General features: G+C 43.7%; 1 protein-coding gene across 1 annotated transcript in view; it reads right to left on the minus strand.

The window, feature by feature from the left end:
- Positions 1–2,906: 2,906 nt before the first annotated feature.
- The window catches only part of nrn1la (neuritin 1-like a), a gene marked incomplete at both ends in the record, with an annotated part of 70,535 nt that continues 46,416 nt past the window's right edge, over positions 2,907–27,025 (minus strand). Inside the window, 2 exons of the mRNA XM_080762252.1 lie at positions 2,907–3,231; positions 17,823–17,973. Coding sequence (XP_080618378.1) covers positions 2,907–3,231; positions 17,823–17,973 — 476 coding nt within the window. The remainder of the gene's footprint in view (positions 3,232–17,822; positions 17,974–27,025) is intronic.

A 27,025-nucleotide genomic window follows, 5' to 3' on the forward strand; every position in this document is an offset into this window, starting at 1 on the left:
CTTTGGCAGGTCTTACAACAGGGCCGAGCTACGATTCCCGGAGCATGAAACTCACTTGGCGTTACAGTGGTTTTCTAATTCCGACTACAGCGTAATGTAGCCCTAGTGGAGCCTCATAGGACTTCATACTTGGGGAAACTACAAAATGAAAAAGACTCCGAGCTATACTCACTGCACCTCGACGTATTCTGCTCGGTTGACTGCAGTGAACTGAATTAAATGAAACAAACTTTACTGTAATGAACCACACTGAATTTAATTAAACAGATTTTACTGCAACAGACCACACTGAATAAATTAAAATTAACTACACTGAATTAAATGGTATTCACTGCAACAAACCTCACTGAATGAAACCTGATTTTACCGCAATGAACCTCACTGAATGAAACCTGATTTTACTGCAATGAACCTCACTGAATGAAACCGGATGTTACTGCAATGAACCTCAGTGAATGAAACCGGATTTTACTGCAATGAACCTCACTGAATGAAACCGGATGTTACTGCAATGAACCTCAGTGAATGAAACCGGATTTTACTGCAATGAACCTCACTGAATGAAATTAAACAGATTTTACTGAAATCAACTGCACTCAGGCACGTGCACACATAGACATCAAAGGGGGCTTCAGCCCCTGCCCTTTTTACCCGCCTGTAAAACAACTGCCCTCTCCAGACCACGAATGCAGCATTTACTATGGTGAAAGAAATGCAAATGCCCTCCTCTCCTTTCCATGCCATACCGGAAGGCAGCATTCAGGAGCATTGTTTTTTTCCCCGAAGTCTCCTGAACTTGAACGCAGCATTTTGCATTGAACTAATTGGTTTCGAAATCCATATCATACACCACATCTCCAGTAGATAAAGAGTGCAGGGTTGCACCCCGAAAATACAAATAGCAGATCTACAAGCTCTCAACTCGCAGCGCGCAACGCGTTGAGAGCTTGTAGATCTGCTATTTTGGGCCAAAAGTGCCTCTCTAACACTCTGCACGTGCCTGACTACACTTAATGAAATTAAACAGATTTTACTGCAAAAAAGGGAAAAAAACACACTGTCTTAAACTGATTTTTACTGTAGTGAACCACATTTGACCAAAAAGAACTCCACTGAATTAAACAAAACATGTATTATTTATGACTACACAATAGTGATAACATGACAAAAGTGGCTTAGTGCGATAGTAGAACATTATGTTTTTCCAATCCGTAAGGTCAGATGTTTTTCTACCTTTCTAATTGAGCCCTCATTTTGCAGCTTATTTGGTACATGTAGCTCTTATTTTATTCACTTCATACTTGCGTCCTAACTTATGTCTGATATCAAACAGTAGGATGGCAAGTTGCGGACATGTCATGCCAATCTTCCACTGACAGGGATAGCGCTGGCATGATTTAATGAGCCAGCCAGACAGGGAGAGATAAAAACACACACACAACTCCATATCCGGATAGATACCGAAAATAAGAAGTTAGAGTTTACAGTAACCACAGTAAAATGGTTCACATCAATCTTACAAAATGTGTGTGAGCTATTTGCAGGATTCTGTGGTCTATATTCTTTGACTTGTTTCTCCCATTTTTCGCAGCTCATTAATATTCTCTCCTCATTACCGGCACAGAGAGAGAACTCCCCGGAAAGCTTTCATATAACCTCATACTAACAAGATGTAGGGAGATATGTTTCATAGAGAGGGTATAATATAAGAAGAAAGACAAACTCGTGTTTTTTCCATGTGTACAGTACATGTACAGTACAATACATGTACATGGTTGCTGAATGGGATCTGTGGGCATCTGCAATGGCACAGATACATTTTTTTGTGTGGCGGACAAGCCGGGAGCAGTTTGCTCTCTCTGTCTGAAATAAGCCATTAGGATGCCATTAACGAAATAAAAAATAAATAAAAAAAATATTCAAAGATTTGTGCCACATTTTTACGATTTTTTCAGAAAGCGCCTATATGAGCTTGTAGATCTGCTATTTTTCAATAGCTAAAGTATAACATAATGCTTAGTTAAAACACCAAGAGGGGTTCCCGTACAGAATGGGTTAAGGCCCGCCAAAATACATTTTAGTCGACGCAATCTTATATTTACTGTAGTCGACAAAAAAATACACTAAAACCAAAACATTTCAGGTGACTAAAACAAAATTGAATTTTATTCAAAGACTATGACTGAAACTAAATAAAAATATGCTGTCAAAATCAACAAGTCCGACGCAGCACATCCACCCCCCCACCCGCCCCCCCCCCCCCCCCGACATACAGTGACTGTTATATACAGTACGTAGTACGTACCCTTACATGAAACTGCATGAAACAAATGCAATGTGCTGCAATTACCGTACGTATGCCCACGTTTTGGTCACACCTACGTGTGATAGATGCTGTTTTTCCTTCTCAAAGGTGGAGGGGATGGATGGGGGTTCCTGTGAACCTAGAGGGGACGTACAGTATTCCTTCTCAAAGGTGGAGGGGATGGATGGGGGTTCCTGTGAACCTAGAGGGGACGTACAGTCCTTCCTTCTCAAAGGTGGAGGGGATGGATGGGGGTTCCTGTGAACCTAGAGGGGACGTACAGTATTCCCCTTGACCGCCGGGCACCCCATGCAGTGCATCTGTGTGAGTGCTGCCACATACTGTATATGTGTGTCCATGTGCACTGAACAAAGAGAGAGATAAACAAATAATATACCTGTATGAAAGAGTACAGTCACCCAGATAAAAGTTACATTATCAAAAATGACTTTGGGGGTGGGGGACGGGGGCTTCTGAACATGCAGTTATAGAAATATTCAACTCCCATGGCTGAGTAGAGAAAAAAGACTGGAGGAGAAAATATGTACAGAGTTCATATATACTGTAAGTCCCACAACCCATTCCTTCGTCGCGGCGACAACTACATCCACGACATCAGACACAGCAGAGGGAGGAGGAGGAGGAGGAGGAGGGGTGAGGAGGGGTCTCCGGCGCCGCCCCGTAGGGACTCCTGGTTGATCTCCTGGTCCTTGCCTCCTCCCGGCGGGACGCGGGCGGGCGAGCCGGGGGGCTCGGCGGCGGACGCCCCCGCCGGCTGGCCGCTGCGCTTGGAGCACATGTCGTACAGGTTCCCCGAGAACTGCATCTTCTTGGACTCCTGCCGCAGGGACTCCCAGACGGTCGCCGCCTCCTCGGGACAGCCCGCCATCGCCACGTTGGCACAGTCGTGGAACTCGTCCCATGACCTGCAAGACGAGGAGGATGGATGAGAGGAGACCCGTTAAGACCAGGAACCAAGGCCCGACCACCGAGAGGAAACGCTGAAGCAAAATGGACATGGTGGCCCGGAAGTGGTATTGCAGCGTCGAGTGTCACTATGCATGGCACTATCATAGTGTGTCATACTATGGGCCATACTGTATGTGACCACGCGCTATGCTCCATACGTGACCGCTATGTTCCACACGTGAACGCTATGTTCCACACGTGAACGCTATGTTCCACACGTGAACGCTATGTTCTACACGTGAACGCTATGTTCCACACGTGAACGCTATGTTCCACACGTGAACGCTATATTCCACACGTGAACGCGCGCTATGCTATGAATGGCCCCGGAACGTTCACGTATGGACCAATACCAATCCCAGAATGCACTCTGTTCCAACCCGGAAGAAGGCCTCATGCGCTGCAGGGTGAGCGACTCTATACAAGTGGATGAGAGGAGAAATGCGGTGATGTCTCTATTATATATAATACTGTATATAACTCTATGCCAGGAATGTGTCGCTTTAGCGTTTTAACTAGGGCCGGGACTTTATGCGATTAATTTAGATTAATTAACTACAGAAAAATTAATCGCACCTTTTCTTTTTAAGGCGGAACGTTTCTCACTGGGCACATTTCCAGTACTGAATATAGGCTCATTAGGCTGCTGCACCGCCTTAAGTTGATATTTTTTCAGACCTCCAGTTCTAGGCAACACAGAATGGGGTGACTTTTTATTATTATTTCCACAACAGCTATATATTAATGACAGTAAAATGTTGAAAATGAGTGGTATCCTGTATAGTCACTATTCATTGATTCACTGGGATACCAAAAAACATTTGAGAAAAAAAAGGTTTCTCGCTGTTCTCAGGTTGAATATTGATATGCGATTAAAATGCGATTAATCTAGATTAATCGCATTTTAATCCAGATTCGAGTCCCAGCTCTAGTTTTAACCATTCTTTTATACTTTATACTAAAATTGCGATTATCTCAAATAATTGCGATTAGACGATTACATATTTGTGATAAGTCTAGACGAGTGAGTATTCTACATTACTGACGCTGGTTTAATATGAGCATCCTTATTCATATATAAACACACTCTACTACTGCACTGAAACGCTAGCGTTCCTATTCTGGAGCAAAAACATGTGGTGAAAAGTGCAGACTGGGTACATTTCACATGAAAGCACAACAATTTACAATTTAGGCATTTAGCAGACGCTCTTAATCCAGAGCGACTTACATTAAGCAAGAACAAAAAGCATGGGAATACATCACATAAAAACATTTATCATGAAACATGCTAACTGTAAGCTAAGAAAGTAACAGTGGAATATCTATAATGAAACTATACATATAAGCTATACATCTATACTACTATGCTATACATATGTACTATGACGTGCTATGACAATAGCACATACAATGCACTTATGCTTTGCTGTCTACATAACATGCTATAAGTCTGTATCAAATGCTATCTAAGTCTACAGAATTGCTATCTAAGGGGGTGTACGGCCATGATGGAGTCTGAAAAGGTGGGTTTTCAGACTACGGCGGAAGATTGGGAGTGATGCTGCAGTTCTGACTGCAATGGGAAGTGCATTCCACAGTTTTGGAGCCAGAAGGGAGAACACAACTCACAACTCAATACAAAGACTGCTACTGCAGGGCGACAAACTGATAAAGCATTAAACTTGTTTACACCAGGGTCCACCATTTTCAATTCAGCAGAACATTTAGAGACGTACAAATATACACTTCTATATAAAAAAAACAGGAAATCATGTAAGGAGGTAAAAAGGGAAAAGAAACATATACAGTAAGGGGGCAAAGGTGGGTGGTGAAAATATTTGATCAATCTATTCGTGAGTTACCTGTAAATGTACAATATTAGTAGAAGTAAAAGTATTGGAAATTGGAATTACTCAAGTGATGTACATATACTTCAAAGTTGTACTTAAATACAGTACTTATAAGTAAATGTACTTAGTTACTTTCCACCACTGATCGTGGATGAGTTGGCTAAAAGTTGACCTGTGAACCCCAGAGAGTTTCTAAGGGTGCTAAATAGATGAAGAGAAGAGAGGGAGGAGTCGGCTGGTTGGTGGGGAATGTGACAGAAGCAGATGGCTGTCATTAACCCATTCTGAACGGGCACCCATTTTGGTGTTAGCATCATGTTATGCTTTATCTATTGAAAAATAGCAGATCTACAAGCTCATAGCGCGCCACCGAGTGGCGCGCTACGAGCTTGTAGGTCTGCTATTTTTGAAAAATCGAAGAACGACTGACATTTTTTAGAATCTGATCTCGGGTCAGAATGGGTTAATCAGACCAGTGTGTGTCCAGTGGAAACCTCGTATGAATCTGATCTCAGGTCAGAATGGGTTAACATCTGCCAAACATCATCGCCCCACTTATTAACACCGCCGCATCCAGCGTTCTCCTCCCACCTGCATGTACTCAGCACTGTGTACACACATGAGAACATGCTGTGTGTGTGTGCGTGGCTGCGTGCGTGTGAGAGGAATCCAGTGTTGAAGCAGGCTGTGCTGAACTGTTCCGTTATTGGGCTGCATGTGCTCAAAGCGTGTGTCTGGCCGGTGGCCAGGGCCTAAACACCCCAGTGGTCCCCGCTCCGTCAGAGCAGCTGCCAGGAGGCTGGAGGGAGGGTAGGGCTGCTTACCTGCTGGTGTGTGTGTGAGAGAGAGAGAGAGAGAGAGAGAGAGAGAGAGTGAGAGAGAGAGATGCGTCGCGGTGCGACGCATTGTGAGCTTGTAGATCTGCTACTCTCAAACACTGCGGGTGTGCGAGGTAGAGTCTGAAGAGGTGAGTTTTCAGACTGCGGAGGAAAATGGGGAGTGAGTCCGCAGTCCTGACTCCTCCTGACTGAGGGTCATTCCACAGCTTGGCAGCCAAGACAGAGAAGACGGTATAGCGCGTGCGCGCACGGCACCCGTGTGTGTTTCCTCCGGTGTATGTGCGTTTCCCCCGGTGTATGGGTGCGCTGCGTGGCAGACGGGTCTCCACTCCGATCACAGGTGGTGCCGAGACAGCAGAACCACAGCGGGAGACTGACAGACAAGCAGATGCTTTCATAATAATGAAACCTCCAGAGGCGACTGCTGTGCTGCTGCTCATATGGTTTCATGTAGAAACCACTGCACTCCAATGTTGGCTTTACTCTGTTACTTTGTTCACTAGTAATAAATGTGCACCGTGGTTCGTGTGGATGAGACCGCAAGAGTGTTCTAGGATGAGAGGATGATTTGATTTGGAGTTATTGATCAGTTCATTCATTTATTCTCCTCTTAGCATTTTCGTATACAGTATATAAACTTAAGTCCAGTGAGGATTTCAGGGATGAGAAGACAAAAAAGTTAAAGAAAAGATGCAACCGTTTTCGCATCACAGCTAAATCTTGAGTCTGAGAATTAAGGTAAAAAAAGACAGGTCAAAGCATGTGCCTTATGTTTGCATTGTACATATTTTTGAGTGGTGCCTAACCGCTCCAACTAACAGCTGTGTGTCAGTGTTGATTTCGTCGACTGAAACTAAGATGAAAAATGTTCGTCGACTACACTTTTCCACTGATGAAAACTAAATGGAAGCTAAATGAAAACTAAGCTATGCTGACTACAACTAAGACTAAATATACTGACGCTGTTGAGTAGCGTGGCTGTGTGAACCTCCTGATTGCCACGCGCACGCACACACGCACGCACGCACGAGTGAGTGAGTGTCCAAGCATTTCACCAACAGTACAATCAATTGGTCCTGCAGTGCCAAGGCTACAAATACTATACAATCTGTTGTCATCATCTGTTCCACACTCAGCAGAGCTCCATTTAGTTTAGTTGAATTTGATATTGAATCAATGGAAATAACTTATTTATGCACGATGACATTAATACAAATCTAAAGGCAGTTGCATCCAGATGGCTATCAAAATGCTAATACAATACTGTCCTGTCGGTGCATTATAGACCTTAACAGGCAGCTACAACATTTTCAATGCACATTTCCCTCGTGAACTTGTTTTAGGCTGCCAACAAAACAACACAAACAGAAGGTTTTGCCAGTAAGTTTGGACAAAATGAGTTCAGTTCTTTGTTTAAAAAGCTGCCTGTGTCTACAGAGACCTTTGAAGCTATTTACTATGCACTATACTGTAGTTTGCAAATTCTTAAGTTTAGAAAGAGAACATTGTGTGCAATGGGGATTATAATATAGTAGGATGTTAGCGAAGCTGACCCTCGGTCATGGATCCTAGGATGTGCCACTGCGACTGCCACTGCGGCTCTCGGGAGCAGACTGGAGGTGATTGTAGTTTCACCTGTTCTGGGTGTACGAGGGAGCAGTGGAGAGAGGCGGTCAGGTATTAAGGTCATAGTGGTTTGCTCATTATTATGTAGATAGGGGATAGCTAGCAGATGTGGAAAAAGTATACTCACATTTCTCACTTAAAGATGGAATTAACTTTTTCTGTTTTGTATGTGTCTATGGAGTTAACATTACTCTATACTATAATGTTCAAATATGCCTTCCCTGTGTTTGTTTGAGTGGTGCAGCCACTCCAATGCACAGCATTGTGTGTCCCTATGTCTGTCTGTCTGTCTGTACAGTACCACTCAGTTCAGACGGGTCTGACTTTGGTTTCTTCCTGAAAGCTTGAAAGCCTTTGAGTCAAAAGGCCCAATTGAAAATACACCACTTTAGTGACATCATCACCCTAACCCCTTCCCCATTATCAAACAACAACAGCTGTGGGCGAGGCTTAAGTTCAGGTGGGTGGTGCCAAGGTGAAAACCTGGTATACTTAATGAACTGGTGGGTGGGGCCACATAGAAACATAATTTTAACACTTTATGTACACAATTTTTTTTTAAATCTTCCTCCTAGTATAGGGGGGGGGGGGGGGGGGTTATCATGGCACTCCATCTTTATAATAGTATCAATACTGCAAATGTGAAATACTTGGCCTCAAAATGTACTTAAAGTACCAAAAGTAAAAGTGCTCAAAGTAACTAAAGTTTTCAAATAATTGTAAAACTCTAAAAGTACAATATTTGCCTCTGAGATGTAGTGAAGTAGCCTACAAGTAAAAATAAATAAAAATAAAAAAAATTACTTGAATAAGTACAGTAGGCTACTTAGTTACTTTACACCACTGGATAGGGCAGACTGTGGGTATAACAGGTGGGGCGTAACACTTCCTCCTGCTAAAGCCTGGTGCTAGAGGTGAAGGAGTGACCAGTATGAGACTTCCTTCTCCTACAGAACATCCATCATGAAGTTAAAAAAAAAAATAGTTCATAGAGTCACGCACCTAGTCTATTTTGGAACCACTTATTGCGGTGATTAATGACTATTTTTAGGTCCTGCCAGTGCCAGGGCTCCCAAGGTTAGCTTTGGTGGTCATCCGTCCATCTGTCCATCTGTCCTTAGGACCCCAAAAAGAGCATACTGTAGCTCAAAAATGACTGTCTCACTCTCAATTGCCTAGGGCAGTAGCCTGGGACTAGGGCAGTAGCCTGGGACTAGGGCAGTAGCCTGGGACTAGGGCAGTAGCCTGGGACTAGGGCAATAGCCTGGGACTAGGGCAGTAGCCTGGGACTAGGGCAGTAGCCTGGGACTAGGGCAGTTATAGGGCAGTAGCCTGGGACTAGGGCAGTAGCCTGGGACTAGGGCAGTTATAGGGCAGTAGCCTGGGACTAGGGCAGTTATAGGGCAGTAGCCTGGGACTAGGGCAGTAGCCTGGGACTAGGGCAGTTATAGGGCAGTAGCCTGGGACTAGGGCAGTTATAGGGCAGTAGCCTGGGACTAGGGCAGTTATAGGGCAGTAGCCTGGGACTAGGGCAGTTATAGGGCAGTAGCCTGGGACTAGGGCAGTAGCCTGGGACTAGGGCAGTTATAGGGCAGTAGCCTGGGACTAGGGCAGTAGCCTGGGACTAGGGCAGTTATAGGGCAGTAGCCTGGGACTAGGGCAGTTATAGGGCAGTAGCCTGGGACTAGGGCAGTTATAGGGCAGTAGCCTGGGACTAGGGCAGTTATAGGGCAGTAGCCTGGGACTAGGGCAGTAGCCTGGGACTAGGGCAGTTATAGGGCAGTAGCCTGGGACTAGGGCAGTAGCCTGGGACTAGGGCAGTTATAGGGCAGTAGCCTGGGACTAGGGCAGTTATAGGGCAGTAGCCTGGGACTAGGGCAGTAGCCTGGGACTAGGGCAGTTATAGGGCAGTAGCCTGGGACTAGGGCAGTAGCCTGGGACTAGGGCAGTAGCCTGGGACTAGGGCAGTTATAGGGCAGTAGCCTGGGACTAGGGCAGTAGCCTGGGACGCATATACCGCTTTGGGGTTCATGATCCGGTCGGGAGTGGATGATAACTTACGTCATGTTGTAGTTACTGGTTTGTGGTCATCAGGCCGGAAACCCCAAACTGGAATTACCCAATCTTTTTATTTTAGGGCCTACCCAATAAAAGCCTTGATGCGGCATATGAATCTGACAGGTTTCTTCAAGTACTTCTGGGAATAGTTCATTTGGTATATAGCTTTTATATGGCGAGACCATACTCCCCCCCCCCCAAAAAAAAGAAAATAAATCAGAATATTTTCTCTTGTTTGATATCAATGAAAATGCGCTAGGACACGTCCTCACAATCCATTGGTTGGTTCGCTAGGGCAGCTCCACACATCCTACGGTCTAAATGGGTTAACCGTGCACAAATAACACTATGGGTGGACGTCATAAAAACCCCCACATGTTGTTTGTTTATTGTTACAGGTTATGTGTTGGCTGTTGCTCACACACTCACACACAATCTTCTGCCACATTACATTCTGTTGCCACGGCAAGAATACAAATACATAAAGGCTGAGTATTGCAGCCACAGTGGTTCCCAAACCTTTTCATGTCAAGGAGACCCACATAGAAGCATGAGTTCAAGTCCGTTGCTCTCCCCTTGTCCCCCATATATGGGGACTAGGTTGGTGGAGGGTGTGTAGAGCCCAGGATCACATTAGATGATTGACACAGGGGTGAAAAATGGGTTACATAATCGTGGGATAAAAAATATATAAATGGAAGGAGCCCCACATTGCCACTCATTAGCCCCCGGATCCACCATTTGAAAAGACATGCCGACGGCTCTAGCAGTGATTCTCAACCCGTTTCATTTCAAGGCCCCAGCATGCATTAGTCTCTACGGACACCAATTTAACACCTACAACGCCTGGGGGTATTTGTAACCATTAAATCATGCAGGACGCCCATTGATTTGTTTCTTCAGGGCCTATTTAAAGGTTGCTCCAGAACCATTTTGGAAGTAGCTAGATGTAGCCAAAACACCCCCAGAGGGGATCGACAACAACACAAAGTATATAATTACTTCTAACGCGACAAACGACGGGACAGCGATGGGACTTCAAAAACATCATCTTGGGTTAGAATTGGACGGATTGATCTAGATCAAGAATTATTCACGTTTGAAGATTTTTCCTCTCCTATACACTAAAATGGAGGGGGACCACTTTGGATGACGTCCCGATCGGAAATGGCATCGAATGTTGCTCAATGGACGCTCCCAGCCTGTGGAGCGGTGCGCTCGGTTATGATATCATTAACGTTCCGTCCTGTGATTAATCTCCGTCCTGAGCGTAACTATTTGATAGGACATTTCTATCTCACGGACCACTTTTTATATTGTAAAAACAATGTCAATTTAACTCTGAGAGAATGAACCAAATGGACCCTGTGTCTACAACCACTCAATGTAGACACTTTCTTTATACGCCTTGCCTTGTTCTTTTCCAAGACAGAAAGAAAGGAGAAACGCTATATGTTCACCATATAGTGACAGATTCCAGCTGCAGTGCATAATGCCTGTTGCGGAAAGCAGGAGACACACACAATAACCAGCCTCGCAGTCCTGGGAGAGCTCTGACAGTGCTGCAGCCTTGGCCTAGATGCAAATCACAGCCTTCTATTCAGACTAGAGAGTAAAGTGCCAGTGCGTGTGTGTGTGCGTGCGTGCGTGCATGCATGCTTGCTGTAGGTGAGTGACTGTTTCTCTGTGTGTGTGTGTGTGTGTGTGCGTGCATGTACTCTTGGATCATGCATGTGCAAATGTTAACCTCATTTGTATTATGCACGGTACCATAGTGAGTGCATATGAATGAATGTTTGTGTGTGTGTATCTGTGCGTGCGTGTGTGTGTGTGTGTGTGTGTGTGTGTACATGACGTGTGTGTGTGACGTGCGTGCGTGCGTGCATGCTTGCTTGCGTGACGTGTGTGCGTACGTGGGTGTGTGTGTATGTGTGTGCGTGCGTACGTGTGTGTGTGTGTGTGTGTGTGTGTGTGTGTGTGAAGATGACAACATGAGACTTTTGAAGGGAGCACAATGCCCCCTTCTCATTAGCTGGCCCTTCTAGGACTCTGTGTTCCTGTCAGTGGAGGAAAGAAACTAACAAAGTACATCTACGTACAGTGCTGTATACATTTACACACATTTGGAGGTTCACTTGAGTATTTCCAATTTCCAATACTTTTACTTCTATACTACACTAGATCTCAGATCCAAATATTGTATTTTTTACTCCACTACATTTATTTGAAAACTTTAGTTACTAGTTACTGTACTTTGTAGATGGGACATCCTGTACATTGATTACTTTTAGTACCTCAAGTACATTTTGATGCCAATACCTTTTTACTTTTACTCCGCGGGGATTTTGGCCGTTTGTACGTGGTCGCGATCTGTCGTTAGCTAAAAATGCTAAAAGAATGCTCATAAAAAATAAATACCACGGATTATTCGCAATAAAAGTACATTTTGAACTCAAGTAAAGATTGTGAGTACTTTTTCCACCACTGGTTCCTGGATGGTGAGATGGAAAGAGGAAGAGAGAGAGAGACAGAGAGAGAGAGAGAGAGAGAGAGAGAGAGAGAGAGAGAGAGATGGAGGGAGAAAGAGAGAGGGAGGGAGGGAGGGGGGCAGGAGTAGGATGGAGAAAACCAGATGAAAAGGCATGTGATAATTTGGTTTGATAGTGCAGTAGCAAATGATAGGGGGTGTGAAACATTAACTATTAAAGGGCCACTTCACCCCTTTTGCAACCAGATCTTATTTTAATGACGTTTGGGAGACAAGAAACACTTTCCTGCGGTTTGTATGTGCATGGGTAATTTGTGTTTTTTAGATATTTCAGTATTTCAAAGTGTCCATGAACTTGTAGTCCAGGTAAGTGAGCCCAGTGTCCATGACATCATGTAGTCCATGGACACTTTGAAATACTAAAATATCAAAACACACATATTACCCACATGAAAACCCCAGGAAGTGTTTATTGTCTGCAAACATCATTACAATAAGATCTGGTTGCAAAAGGGTTGAAGTGGCCCTTTAATAACCATTAGGTTATATACTGTAGTAGGCTTCTCCAAGGTGTCAGCAGATAAAAATATGGTGGTCAGTATAGTGTGCATGACACACTTCAATTAAGATTGGTCATCAAACAAACTAACTCAGTCATCAACAGGAGCCAACACTAAAACGTCACAGAGTGTCCTCAATGTGAATCCTAAAACTCCTATAACATGAACTAAACAGTCACCGTGTGACATTAAACATCCAACTATCACAGGCAGGAATGTGGAGTTTTGTGTGGCTCTGTCTGGACCCAGCCTCTCACTGCAACAGAGAACTGTGAGCTGGCAAAACCAGCCCTGTCACCACACTCACAGACACCTTGACCCCGCCCCCTGCCACACAGATAGTGCTCAAAGCGCTTTACAATGGTTCATTCATTCATACATTGGGAGGTGAAGCGGCGAACAGTCGACGCCAGCGTCCTCACTTACCTACCTAGTCTAGTAGCCAGCCCATAGAGCCCCATTGTGAACCCGGACATGTTGAGTACACCAAGGTTTTATGTTAGAAATGTTTAGTATGAGTCCCCAGCATGTAGAAACTGCCGGATGCTAACTTGCATAATTATGTTGGGCAATTTTCATAATTGGCATAATATGTGACTATACCAATTACAACCTATAGAAGGCAAAATATTCAAAATGTCATCACGCTTTATGTAGCATGACTGTCAAACTAGGGGGTTTTAATGATGCTGGCAGTGGGTAATGGCCATTTTAAGCCCAATGAGTGTTTTTTTTTTGCTAAACTAATATTTAAAAACTAATAATTTAGCCTGCTACTGTACCTTTACCTTCACTTACCAGAGTCAACCATGATCCACACCGGCCACTATTACAGGTTTTATGTTATCTTTGTGTTATTGCTTTGACATTAACATTTCAAATAGCACACTACAGCACACAATAGACCCGAGGAGCAAAACCTCCGATCTACACCAATATCAGCACATTCTCATCCTCTTACACTTGGCAAAACACCAAACACGCGTTGCAACATTAGACAGACAACAGAAATAATATCATGAGGTCACTTCTGTGCCATTCAAACAAGGCACGGTCTTTCAAAATACCATACCTGTGGTAAAATACGACAGGTGTCAGGTGTACGGACACTAAAGTCATTAGTAAGGTGTTAGCACCAGTGCAGTGCTGGATTTACAGTAGTAGGGGCCCCTGGCCCGGGCTAGACAGAAATTCAGGCAAAGTAATCCATTCTGTGTTTTGTGTTTGCCACAAATGACTACACACTGAATTGTGTGCAGTGTTTTGTGTGGACAAAATTAGTCCTCTTTTCAAAATACTGCTTAATTAAGCAATCATAAAAAACTCAATGTGTACAAAAGAATGTTCAATCGGTAACACTTCCTATCCATCACATCTATATGACAGACACCAGGGTGGTGAGTCTCAGTGTACAGAACGATGGATTTATAATATTTCGGTGTAACGATGTGAGCTTGTACAGTACATGCTATTTTCGGTATGCGACACTGTGCACAACAAAGTATATCAACTTACAGGTACTTAATGTGTGCGGGGTAATTAGCACAAGACCAGGGCTCGTGTTGCACACATGCTTCTGTTGCTTCTGATTAGCTCCACTTGATCTGGTAAATGCTGCAACTGACAATGATTTAGCAAATGTAAGAGGGGAAAGGTCTGTCCTTTTATGCATAATGCATTAATGCCACTGTCGGCCAGTCAGAGAGGATGTGACGTTAACAAGAAGATGGATGAACGAGGAGGATATTAATAGATGAGTGCTGCAGAGATGACAAGGAGAGAGGGGCCGATGACAGATGGACAAAGGATGTAGTAGAGAAATAGAGGCATGTGACTGAGTAGGAGGTGGAGGGGAAAAGAAAGAAAGAAAGAAAGAAAGAAAGAAACATTTTGTATCAGTCCTTTCTGGAGTTCAGCAGAGACAAACTAAAACTAAAGTGGGGAGAAAGCAGACAGTACCTGCATGCTGTGTCTGTGATCATTCAGTAAATTATGTAAAGTGGTCCTGCATACCGCTCGCTCGCTTTAAAAATGCATGTTGGTCCTGTGACCAATCACAGAGCTTTGATCTGTGACTCTGCCACCGTTATGTAAATCATTTCTCATGTCAACGTAAGAAATGTTGTAAATGTAAACAAGCAGAGAGAGCGGAGACTCTGCTCCACCGTGATGCTCTATTAATGTACAGCCTGGATCTGCACTGTTGACCAACAGTCATTGTGCAGAACCTACAGTATGTCAACATGGGTGAGCGAAATCACCGGTTAACTTCTTAATAGTCATGATAATTGTCCTGGCTGTCTACCACACATATAGAGAAACTTATTTATCATATTATTTGGATCTGGAAAAAAATATATATATCAAAAACTTATTTTGAAATGACGGTGCACGCACGCACACACATTTGCACGTAATGGGATATTTCACTTTGAAACATAGCATAGTTTCATTACATAGATATTCCACTACTAGATGGATGTTAGGTTCTTAGCTTCCGTGTATGATTCTTGATGACAAGTTTGATGTATTTGATGTATTCCTACCATGTGTTGTTCTTGCTCTGGAAACATGTTTGGGGTCATCATAACGTCTACTGTACTCAGGCTTTTGTGAACACCCCTGACAGTTTTTAAGTTACTTGATTTAGTATTTAGATATTTGATATAATTCTTTTTATCAAACACGCCCAGGACGCCCCCATCCTTCAAACTCCATTTTAACCATGATAGATTCACCGGAAACACAGCACGTCCTTCCTTGGTTCTGGTGACTCATACAGTACTGTGTCACGCCCGCGGGCCCATGGCAGTGGGAGCTCACGGTCACCTGTAACCACTCCAACGCCCCTGTGTCTGATTACAGATACTCATCGTCTCCATCGCTCTCTGCCTGCTGATCAGACTAGTTTATTACAGTATAGCATGCTTTGCCTGTTTCGGACCTCTGCCTGTACCTACAGTAGTTATTCTCTGCCTGAATAAAAAAAGAGTATTATGGGGTGACAGAGCTTTTGCCTTTGCTGCCCCAACCCTAAGGCACTCAGAGATGCCCCCACCCTCCAAACTTTCAAAACCACCCTCAAGACCAACCTCTTCAATATTTCCTTCCCTATAGCTAACCCTTTTCACTGTCTTTTAATGTTCTTTAGCGTTTAGTTTTTTTTCTTCTAATAAAGTTGTTTTTATTTGTTGTTGCTGTAAAGCCCCCCCATGTAAAGCGTCTTTGGGTACTCAGAAAAGCGCTATATATAAGTTTGAGATTGAGATTATTATTATTATGGTGTGTGCTATATGAAATGTGAGGTTACCATATTCACAGTAATCCTTACTCATATTCCATCATATATTCAAGGGCTTTTGGGGGGAAATGAGACACACTCCACCCCATGCAGTCCCTTTCAGTAGAGCACTGCAGAGGGGATGTGTGTGCGTCTGTGACTGTGACCAGCGGATGGTCGGTGACGCCCGTTAATGCGGCAATTGTGTTGCTGCCGTCAAATAGGTAGATCGAATGGCCAAAATGTATATAGGGCTAAAGTGGTAAATGCATGTTTTGTAATAATAATTAGTTCAGTCATTGTTCCACTAAAGTGAAAGTGTCCTTGTTCAAGGCATATTGCACACCGCTTTATACTGCACACCTGTGGTCATGTTATATATAATCTAACATGCACAGGTTGCAAGTTGCGTATAATGATGCCATGAGAATACTCCTTAAACAACCCAGAGGGGGCAGTGCTAGCCAGATGTTTGTCACTGCTGGAGTGAGGACTTTTAAAGCACTCCTAAGAAATCTAATGTTTAAGTTTATGAAAAGGCTGGATGTGTCAACAAACAGTATCATTGTAGGGCTTTCAAGCCCCTCGGTGAGCTGTTCACGTTATACATCAAGATTAAGGGTATACTGGCTAAAATGCCTGCATGTTCTGCCTGTGGGTTAAGTTATGTATTTGTTTTACATTCTTTTACGATTTTATTGCCTGTTGTATCTCTTGTATGTTAACCCAGCGTATGTACTGTATCTCTATGGACCTGAGTCTGCTAATAAAGTTTGAATTGAATAATCAAGATCTCCAAAGTTCGCAGCCGAGTGTACGGCAGCTGGGATGAGGATCAGCATCTACAAATCTGAGGCCATGGTTCTCAGCAGAAAACCAGTGGATTGTGCAGTCCGGGTAGGGAATGAGGCATTAACCCAGGTGAAGGAGTTCAAGTATCTCAGGGTCTTGTTCACGAGTGAGGGGAGGACGGAGAAGGAGATCAGCTAGAGAATCGGAGCTAGAGAGTCGCTGTACCGCACTACTCTCACCTATGGTCATGAAGTGTGGGTCATGACCGAAAGAATAAGGTCGCGAATACAAGCGGCCGAAATTAGTTTTCTTCGACGGGTGGCTGGCATCTCCCTTAGAGGTAGGGTGAGAAGTTCAGTCACACAAGAGAGTCTCAGAGTAGAACCGCTGCTCCTTCGCCTGGAAAGGAGCCAGCTTAAGTGGTTCGGGCATCTGGTTAGGATGCCTCTCGGGCGTCTCCCTATAGGGAGGTCCTCGACGCAGGTCCCACTGGGAGGAGACCCCGGGGCAGACCAAGGCGCAGTTGGAGGAAACACATCGACTCACTGGCCTTGGAACGTCTCGGAATCCCCCAGGAGGATTCCGAGACGTTCGGATGCCTGGAGTCTAGAGCCATGGGCCAACAGAATGCCTGGAGTCTAGAGCCATGGGCCAACAGAATGCCTGGAGTCTAGAGCCATGGGCCAACAGAATGCACGAAAAAGGCTGCGAAGAAGACCTGTGATTTGCCCCCGTGAACAGGAAGTAGTAATCAGCCATTTTCGAGTCAGCGTCTTACTCTAGCGATAGAAACGCTAATATGCTAACCGGGAGGTCGCGCATTATTTTTCTAAGAACATCCCTCACCTTATATCACCTCAATCTGAAAATACGGTAAAAAGAATAGTATTAATTCTGGATTAATACTACTTTTAACATTTCTCGTGTTCAGCACAGGAGGGTTTTAATACCTATAGACAGGAGGTTCCTCGAGGTCGGCATAGATTGTGTTAACACCCACTGACCTGCAGATGGAGTGGATCTCGGCATAGATTGTGTTAACACCCACTGACCTGCAGATGGAGTGGATCTCGTGCGTGTCTTCATCCCTGTGTGTGCTGTCCGCCAGACTGTCCCCCAGCGCCATCAGACACTGTGCGAAACCTTTGTAGATGGAGTGACACCTTCTGGCCGAGGCAGCAGCAGCGGGGTACGGGCTCAGCACTGGAATGCGTACACACACACACGCACACACATTCGAGAACAAAAACACAGACAAATCATTTGCACTTCAATATAAATGGCCCTGAACCATTTGAGAGTACGTGTGTGCTCATCCCAATCTGACTGTGCACAAAGAGTGCACTGAATAGGCTGCAGCAGTCTGTACCAAGTTTGGCCATTCAGGTAAAAATAAGAACAAAATAGCGTGTTGGCGGAGAAAGCGAATAAATGTTCACATTAAACAACCTGTTGCAATTGTAGGAAACCATGCAAGGCACCAACCTGCACATCGGGAGCAATTAGGGGTTCAGAGTCTTGCTCAAGGGCACTTCGACACTAACACTGGCCGCTCTACCGGCCACTCTACCGCTGATCCACTGCGTGTCACCCCTACGGCAATGTGTGTGATTGGGCAGCGAATCAAGGTGTTTGTGATTGATATTGCTTGATTCATGCCATCTGCTGGCAATGTCCAGTACCATGGACAATTTTGAAGAAAGGTTGGCTTCTTAGGAGCTCAGATTCAGAAAGGTACTACAAACTCACTGAGGGACTACAAACACAACCAGATTGGCGATTCATTCATGGAGACTTGGAGAGAGATAGCACACATTTTTGTCCAAGGAAGAGTGTGTATCTGTCGCCAGTAATGGCGAAATCTCAGAGACAAAGTTCGAGTGTAGATCGCCACTGTCAGGATCATGGTTCCAGCACAGAGTAGCAAAACTCACGGAATAGATTTAACCAATATTTATTATAGAATGAGAATACAAGTGTGCATAGATATTTATTTAGGCGTTCGGCTCTGCATTTACTCTCTGCTCGGCACAATTAACCATCATAAACCTTAAAAGCAGGGAGATAGATATACAATGAACCCCTCCATGGGGAACATAAATAACAGAGCCCACCGGTGCTGCTGGGGTGGTGGTGGGAGCAAACATCACATAACAACCAGGAACCATAGCAGAAGGAAGGCAGGAAGAGCATGCAGTAGTGAGCTTAAGTAGCCCGCCCAATTGGTCAGCTGACTGCCACATCAGCGAATGACGTGTGGGACTTGAACCCACAATTCAGCATGTTAACCCCTTGAGCATGCCTGAAGAAGGCCCGAAAGGCCGAAACGTTGCTACGACTCTTAAAATAAACTTCTTGAACCAGCAAGTGGCGGTGTGCAGGTCTCTCCTCCTTCCTTAAAACGTTTGCTGTTCTGTCAGGACCTATACGCACCTTCTATAAAATTGAACCGGTTGTGCAGAAGTCATCGCTCGAATAAAAAAAACCCTTGAGTATAGAATGCGCCTTTGAGCACGGCATGAACTCCCTCGAGTGTGACTGACTGAACTAACTCCGCAAGCTATGTGTCATTCCACAGAGAACGTGTTCGTTTTTTTACAAACTGAAATGGGAATTTTGGGAGCCGTGAACAATCTCTTTTAATTCTGACAAATGATTTGGTTGAGCGCACCCAATGAACAAATTTTAATTTGAACGAAATGGTTGAGCATGGTGCACAATGAGATAAACTATGGACTTAGTTGATTAGCAATTTGTATTGTATTTGTAATGATGTCAGCCAGGCCTGAAGGCCAGGGACAGAGATTGTTTTCCCCTGTGTGTGTGTGTGTGTGTGTGTGTGTGTGTGTGTGTGTGTGTGTGTGTGTGTGTGTGTGTGTGTGTGTGTGTGTGTGTGAGACAAACAGGTTGTCTTCTTCAAGGTATAACAGGGGAGGTAGAGATGCTCACATGTATAGAGGTTGGGACAAAAGTCCAATAATTAGGGAGTGTCCTCACTCTGGCCAACACCCAGATTACGTCAAAATGCAACATGTCATACATATGCAAATAAAAATACATATAAAATTGTTAAATGCATTAAAAATGTATAAGAATGTATACAAATACAAAAATACACAATTTTTTTTTTAGGCTATGGGTTTTCAGTAGCTCTTTTATATAGAAAGAAAATGTATTAAAAGACATGAACAAATCAGGGGGAGAGGGAAACATTAGCCTTTTCTTACAATGGAGCAGCAATGAAGGTCTGCGAGCGGGAAAATGGAAGTATACTTGAGTATAGTAATCTCCCCAATTCCGCCCCCGCGCAAGCTATACACGGCCGCAGTTCAAGTGTTAGGAACACCATGGCAAACCAATAGCCAAGGCAGTGAGAGGCTACAGGCATGTAAAAATTGCTATTGTTCGTAACAGGCTGAACATGTTGGTGAATAATGATGAACTCAGCGGAGGGATAGAAACATCACAGAAAGCAGTCAAAGACTTATTAAACAGCACCACAGAGATGATCTCTATAGACTGCCCTGGCTTGTGAGAAAGAAAGATAGTTGAGTCCCTGATACCACTTTAGTCCCACTAGGGATTCATGTTATCAACGGCTAAAATATAGCTCTCCCCGGACTTGAGTCCATCGCGGCAGACGTATTATTGCCACTGCAGAAAGAGACAGAAAAGCTAGCCGCTACTAAAGAGCGTGACCAACCCAAAGGAGGCTTGTCGTGTCTCATAAAACCAGAGATAGTGCTCGATGTCCAACAGTTAGAGGCATGGTCGGAGCCCGGGCAGGTGAGCGAGGAGATGCTAATTGTGTCAGACAGTGCATCACCAGAACTCTCCTTAGTGTCCCCAGAGATTTACTGTTAAATATTTAATAAGCATGACTTTCTTTCCCCCCCCCCCCCCCTCCCTTTCTTTTCTGCAGCAGGAAACCTATTGATTTCAGGCAGGGGCTGTTCACAGGGCTTTAACATTATTGGCTTCACTCATCCCCATCAAGTTTTAATGAAGACCTGAGGAAAAGAGGGGGGGTGGCATGGGTGTGTGTGTGTGTGTGTGTGTGTGTGTGTGTGTGTGTGTGTGTGTGGGGGGGGGGGGGGGGGGTCTTCTGCCATATCATGAATCTTTCTGACCGGTCAGGTGGGAAAGGTCTACTATCTGTCCCCAAAACTATAGACGTGGAGAAGCAGCGTTAAGTTTTTATGCACCACATACATGTATTATGGAATAAACGCTAACAGAAGGCCGTTGCAACTGTGGTATTCTGCTGGTGTTCACATGCTGAGACGCTGAGCAGGTGTTCTTGCAGTTATCTGGACAGTCCATCCTGATCATATATTATTTTAACTGCTCTAATTGTATTCCCCATCAACCATGTATACCTATACCTATGTATACCTATATATGTATATGTATACCTATGTACCTAAGTTGTACTGGCTTCCTAGATTTGAACTTGGCTTGTGTGTTTCTGAATCTGTGCGCACGTGCGTGCGTGTGCATGCCTGCGTGCGTGCATACGTGCATATTGGGGAATTTTTGAATGACTTTGGTAACAAAGAAACAGTCCTTTAATCTTTCTGGATTCTTCCTTCAGAAATGCAATTAAGCTACCAGACCTTTGAAATTTCCCTACAACTCTGAGGTCTGAGATTTCTTTTTCTGCTAATACTTTTTCACAAAAGAAAAAGTGTGCGTACAAAAGACAAAAAGTTCAGGGTTGTGTCAACGTTTACCAGATCCAGGTTACACATTGTAAACGACAACCATTATGCAACGAAAAGCCATAGCTTCTTATTCTGTGAAGAAAGAAGCTAACTAACTAAGAAACTAAACTAACTAACAATCAAATTTAAAAAAAGGAAAGTTTTAATGAGGCTTTAATTTTTAATACAGGGCGTAGCATAGCTACTTCAATTAGTCACTGGTCTATTCTGGCCGTATGGGAAGAACTCAACCACAGTCATTCTTCAACAGCATGACTTAAGCCCTCTAGCCTAAATATGTTTACTATTTGTGAAGGTTTTGGGGGGAAATGTTTGCCTGTTTACTTATATCCATAATAATAAATGTCTCCCTTAAAAAACCTGCACTATTCACAATGTTTCACACAGATCAAATCGTGGGGAAAATGAAAATAAAAATACATAAAATAAATGAAAAAAGTTATCGAAAAAACATCACGTATTATATTAGAAGGGCAGTATGACTCTCCAGAACCAAGACGGGTGGTTTTTTTCCGATGAATCTATCGTGGTTAAAATGTTTTGAAGTTTGACGTTACGATGGGTTTGTAGAGCTAATATGCTGCCTGACGTGTTGCAGGGTCGACGCCCAAATCCGACGACCTTTCCTGTCAGTCCACTTTATCTATCAATAAAGGCAAAAAAAGCCCCAAAAATATCAGAGTCACTGAGTAGGCTATGTCGAAATTTAAAGAATGTCTTCTAAAGTCTGACAGTTTTCTGAAATACCCCATGTTTCTGTATCAGTGGTGCTGATATGCAATATTTCATGTCAAGGACCCCCAAAATTATATGTATTTGGCCACCGATCCCCATCTGAAAATATTGTTGTGGACTAACTTTCTGTGGTTTGGAGGCGAGGAATGATGCCACAACAAGGGTTTTCAGTAGCATGCTGTTTACTGGCAGAACGGCACATACAGTGTACCAGTACTTCCAACAGGTTGGCACAATAACAACAGGACTTCATAGGTCGGCAATAATACAGCAGCAGTACAGGTAAACTCACATTAGTACTACTGTCTCTTTGGTGGGTGAGTCTTGTCCGTGGTGGTCGGGTGGAGACGGAGGATTCCTCGGTACGTCTACACTCATTGAACACCGGAACATAACACACTAAACTGGCGGGCTGAACATAACCTACCCAGAACCCCCTGGGGCTGAGACCCAATCAGAACATAGGCTTAGTAACTACACACACACAATAGGCTGTGGACAATACACTGTAGTAGCAGGGCATAGGATGGCAGTTCCCTCGTTACAATATGTTGTTCCAGGAACTAAAAAATAGCAGACCTACAAGCTCACTCTGTGGCGCGCTATATGAGCTTGTAGATCTGCTATCTTTCAATAGCTAAATTATAACATAATGTTTAAAAAACACAAAATGGGGTTCCCTCCCAAAATGGATTAATATAACTTACAAAATCTGTATGGCAGGGCATGTTAATACAACATAATTTATGTGTCTTGTTTAAATCTTTTGAAATAATGTTGAACCTCCAGCATTTTGTTGAGGCAATTATTATCATCCAATCCAAGTTATGCGTGTCTGATGGCTTTATGTGTTTATCATAATGGCCATGTTGACAGACCAGAGGCTCGCCTTTGTTGTTTGTGCATAATTGTGTTTATTGAGGAAAGGGTTGAAACATCCCTAAGCGATGGCCAGTTTGACATTTATAGGATATTAAAATATTGTGCCATTTCATTGTTTACGTGCGAACACCCCAGACAGTTTTTAACCCATTCTGACCTGAGATCAGATTCATACGAGGTTTCCACTGGACACACACTGGTCTGATGAACCCATTCTGACCTGAGATCAGATTCTAAAAAAATGTCAGTCGTTCTTCGATTTTTCAAAAATAGCAGACCTACAAGCTCGTAGCGCGCCACTCGGTGGCGCGCTATGAGCTTGTAGATCTGCTATTTTTCAATAGCTAAAGCATAACATGATGCCAACACCAAAACGGGTTCCCGGTCAGAATGGGTTAAGTTGCTTGATTCAGTATTTAGATATTTGATATAAATTGTATCAGACAGGCCCCCTTCCTACAGTATATACAAAGCCATTTTAACCATGAGAGATTCATCTAAAACACCCGTCCTTGGTTATGGTCACTTATACTGATATATGCACATTATATCATTAATTATTTCAATTTGTCTAAATTTACTTGTATTGGTGCGGTTTCAAAATGTCTTCCATTAATGGTTATTGAGACGAGGACCTCTTCAGGCTACTATGTGTCCCTTGTCTCATGTGTAGATTATTAAATGACCACTTTGAGAGAGGGATGGGCTTCAATTAAATATACTTTGAGAAGAGACTTGCCCTGTATTAGTCAACTTTAAAGTGTTCTCTAATTTCGGTTTGTTGCTCAACCTGTCTTGTCAAAAAAAGAAAAACGTTGCAGCTAATTTTGCACAATATATTCTCAAATACCTGCTATGTTCAATCATGTACAACTTCCCCCACACACACGCACACACACACACACACACACACACACACACACACACACACACACACACACACACACACACACACACACACACACACACACACACACACACACACACACACACACACACACACACACACACACACACACACACACACACACACACACACACACACACACACACACTTTTGGGTTTTGGCTGTTTGTAACGAAAAGGCCTTGTGCACTCCTACAAGGATAGGTGCGTCGGAGCCGGCAACCAAATGCGAATCATGAGAAGAAAAGGGTCCCACACACTGTCTTTCACTTATAGAGTAGTAGTTTTATTAAATGACAACATTTCGGTCTAAATGACCTTCATCAGGTATCCATGATGAAGGACGAAGGATACCCGGTGAAGGTCGTTTAGACCGAAACGTTGTCATCTAATAAAATTACTACTCTATAAGTGAAAGACAGTGTGCGGGACCCTTTTCTTCCCGGGTTTTGGCTGTTTGTCATTTGTATGGAAGGCTCCAAGCCGAAAGGCGTACGTTGTGCTGTCTGCAGCATACTATGTACTAGCGTACGTTGTGCTGTCTGCAGCATACTATGTACTATCGTACGTTGTGCTGTCTGCAGCATACTATGTACTAGCGTACGTTGTGCTGTCTGCAGCATACTATGTACTAGCGTACGTTGTGCTGTCTGCAGCATACTATGTACTAGCGTACGTTGTGCTGTCTGCAGCATACTATGTACTAGCGTACGTTGTGCTGTCTGCAGCATACTATGTACTAGCGTACGTTGTGCTGTCTGCAGCATACTATGTACTAGCGTACGTTGTTCTGTCTGCAGCATACTATGTACTATAGCGTACGTTGTTCTGTCTGCAGCATACTATGTACTAGCGTACGTTGTGCTGTCTGCAGCATACCATGTACTATAGCGTACGTTGTTCTGTCTGCAGCATACTATGTACTATAGCGTACGTTGTTCTGTCTGCAGCATACTATGTACTAGCGTACGTTGTGCTGTCTGCAGCATACCATGTACTATAGCGTACGTTGTTCTGTCTGCAGCATACTATGTACTATAGCGTACGTTGTTCTGTCTGCAGCATACTATGTACTATAGCGTACGTTGTTCTGTCTGCAGCATACTATGTACTATAGCGTACGTTGTTCTGTCTGCAGCATACTATGTACTATAGCGTGCGTTGTGCTGTCTGCAGCATACTATGTACTATAGCGTACGTTGTTCTGTCTGCAGCATACTATGTACTAGCGTACGTTGTGCTGTCTGCAGCATACTATGCCAACCAGAAAAGAATAAAAGTGCCTTAAATTACCGTGTCCGTGAGTGCTGGTGTTCTCTTCCTAGAGATTTCTTTAAAAGTTTACTTTTCCCGACCGCGCACCCGCTAAGAATGTATAAAGACAGTGAGACGAATTGGAGTCGTGCAGGCTTCCTTGCTTCACAGTAGCCTACTTATACTACCCTCATAATAAGCGAGGGGGCCGTGTTTTTTTTCAATTAGCCTACTTTCTTTATAATATTTTTTGGGGGAAAATGAAAAAAATAAAAAATAAAATAAATGAAAAAAGTTATCGAAAAAAAACATCACGTATTATATTAGGAGGGCAGCATGACTCTCCAGAACCAAGAAGGGTGTTTTTGCGATGAATCTATCGTGGTTCAAATGTTTTGAAGTTTGAAGTTACGATGGGTTTGTAGAGCTAATGCTGCCTGACAGGGTGTTGCAGGCTCCACGCCCAATTCCGACGACCTTTCCTGTCAGTCCACATTATCTATCAATAAAGGCAGAAAAAGCCCCAAAAATATCTTATACAAAAAAAAAAGTATATAAGAGTCACTTGATACAGGATACTCCACGAAAGCCTGAGTAGAAGAAGTTTAAGGCCTGACGTCGAAAAAAAAAAAAAGTCTTCTGAAAGAATATATATTCAAATATTTGTGCCGTATTTTCACGATTTTTCAAAAATAGCAGACCTACAAGCTCGTAGCGCGCCACTCTGTGTTAATAATTGTTCATTTACCGGTATATATATATTTTTTTACAATTCTGTTTTGGCCGTCTGCTCTCAATAGCACATTCGATAATAAATTAGAACAATTTTCAAGCTACCTTCAAGAGAAAATTCAAAGGACAAAGAAGGCAACAACATTCAGGATGACAATCCGGTCCAGTTGTGACTCTTATCCTATTATCACCCCACAGCCCTGAAAAGGAGCCCATAGCCTACCGGTCAGCCAATTCAACAGAGTGCGGAAGGTTAATAATCAAATCTCTCAGAGTGTCTAAAGCTCCAGTACCAAGAATAGACCTCAAATGAAAGTGGTGTTTCTTGACCTATACTCACCACTGGGAAAGGACATCGATGTGTGCGGACTTCTCGATTTTATTTCATTTTTGGCTACAGGGCCATCGCAGATTTGTCACGTGGTGACCATGGCAGCCAATTTCCAAAATGGCCACCACCTGCTGTTATTTTACAAATTCAGCTTCTAGACCACCTAGGATCTTCATTCTGGTGACCATTTTGAAAAATGGCTGCCATAATTTGACTGTGCACGTCTGTGTGTTTGACAAAAATGGATTTGACTGTGCACGTTATAATCTGCGTTCAGACCTGGATAATAATAATGAATTGCATTTTTATATCGCTTTTCCTAGTGCTCAAAGCGCTTTACTTTTTTAATTTTTATCCCACGATTTTGTAACCCAGTTTTTCTTTTCACCCAGTGCCAATTATCTAAGTAATCCTGGGCGCTACACTTCCTCTGCCAACCTGGGGGGGCAGCGGACTGACCTCATGCCTCCTTCTATGCATGAGGAGTCCAAGCTGCTTCTTTTCACCTGACAGAGGGGAATTTCCCCGGCCGGACGTAGCGCGTGGAAGGGACACGTTATTCCGACCAGTTCCTTTCCCCTCCATCAGGCGCCCCGGCTGGCCAGGGGGAGGTAGTTTTAGAGACCAGGATTACGGCATGTTTTTGTGAGGGTATCTACCCTAGGGGACACGGGGAGAACATGCAAACTCC

This window comes from Protomyctophum bolini, assembly GCF_963924005.1.
Source record: "Protomyctophum bolini genome assembly, chromosome: 4".
NCBI classification, from domain to species: Eukaryota; Metazoa; Chordata; class Actinopteri; order Myctophiformes; family Myctophidae; genus Protomyctophum; species Protomyctophum bolini.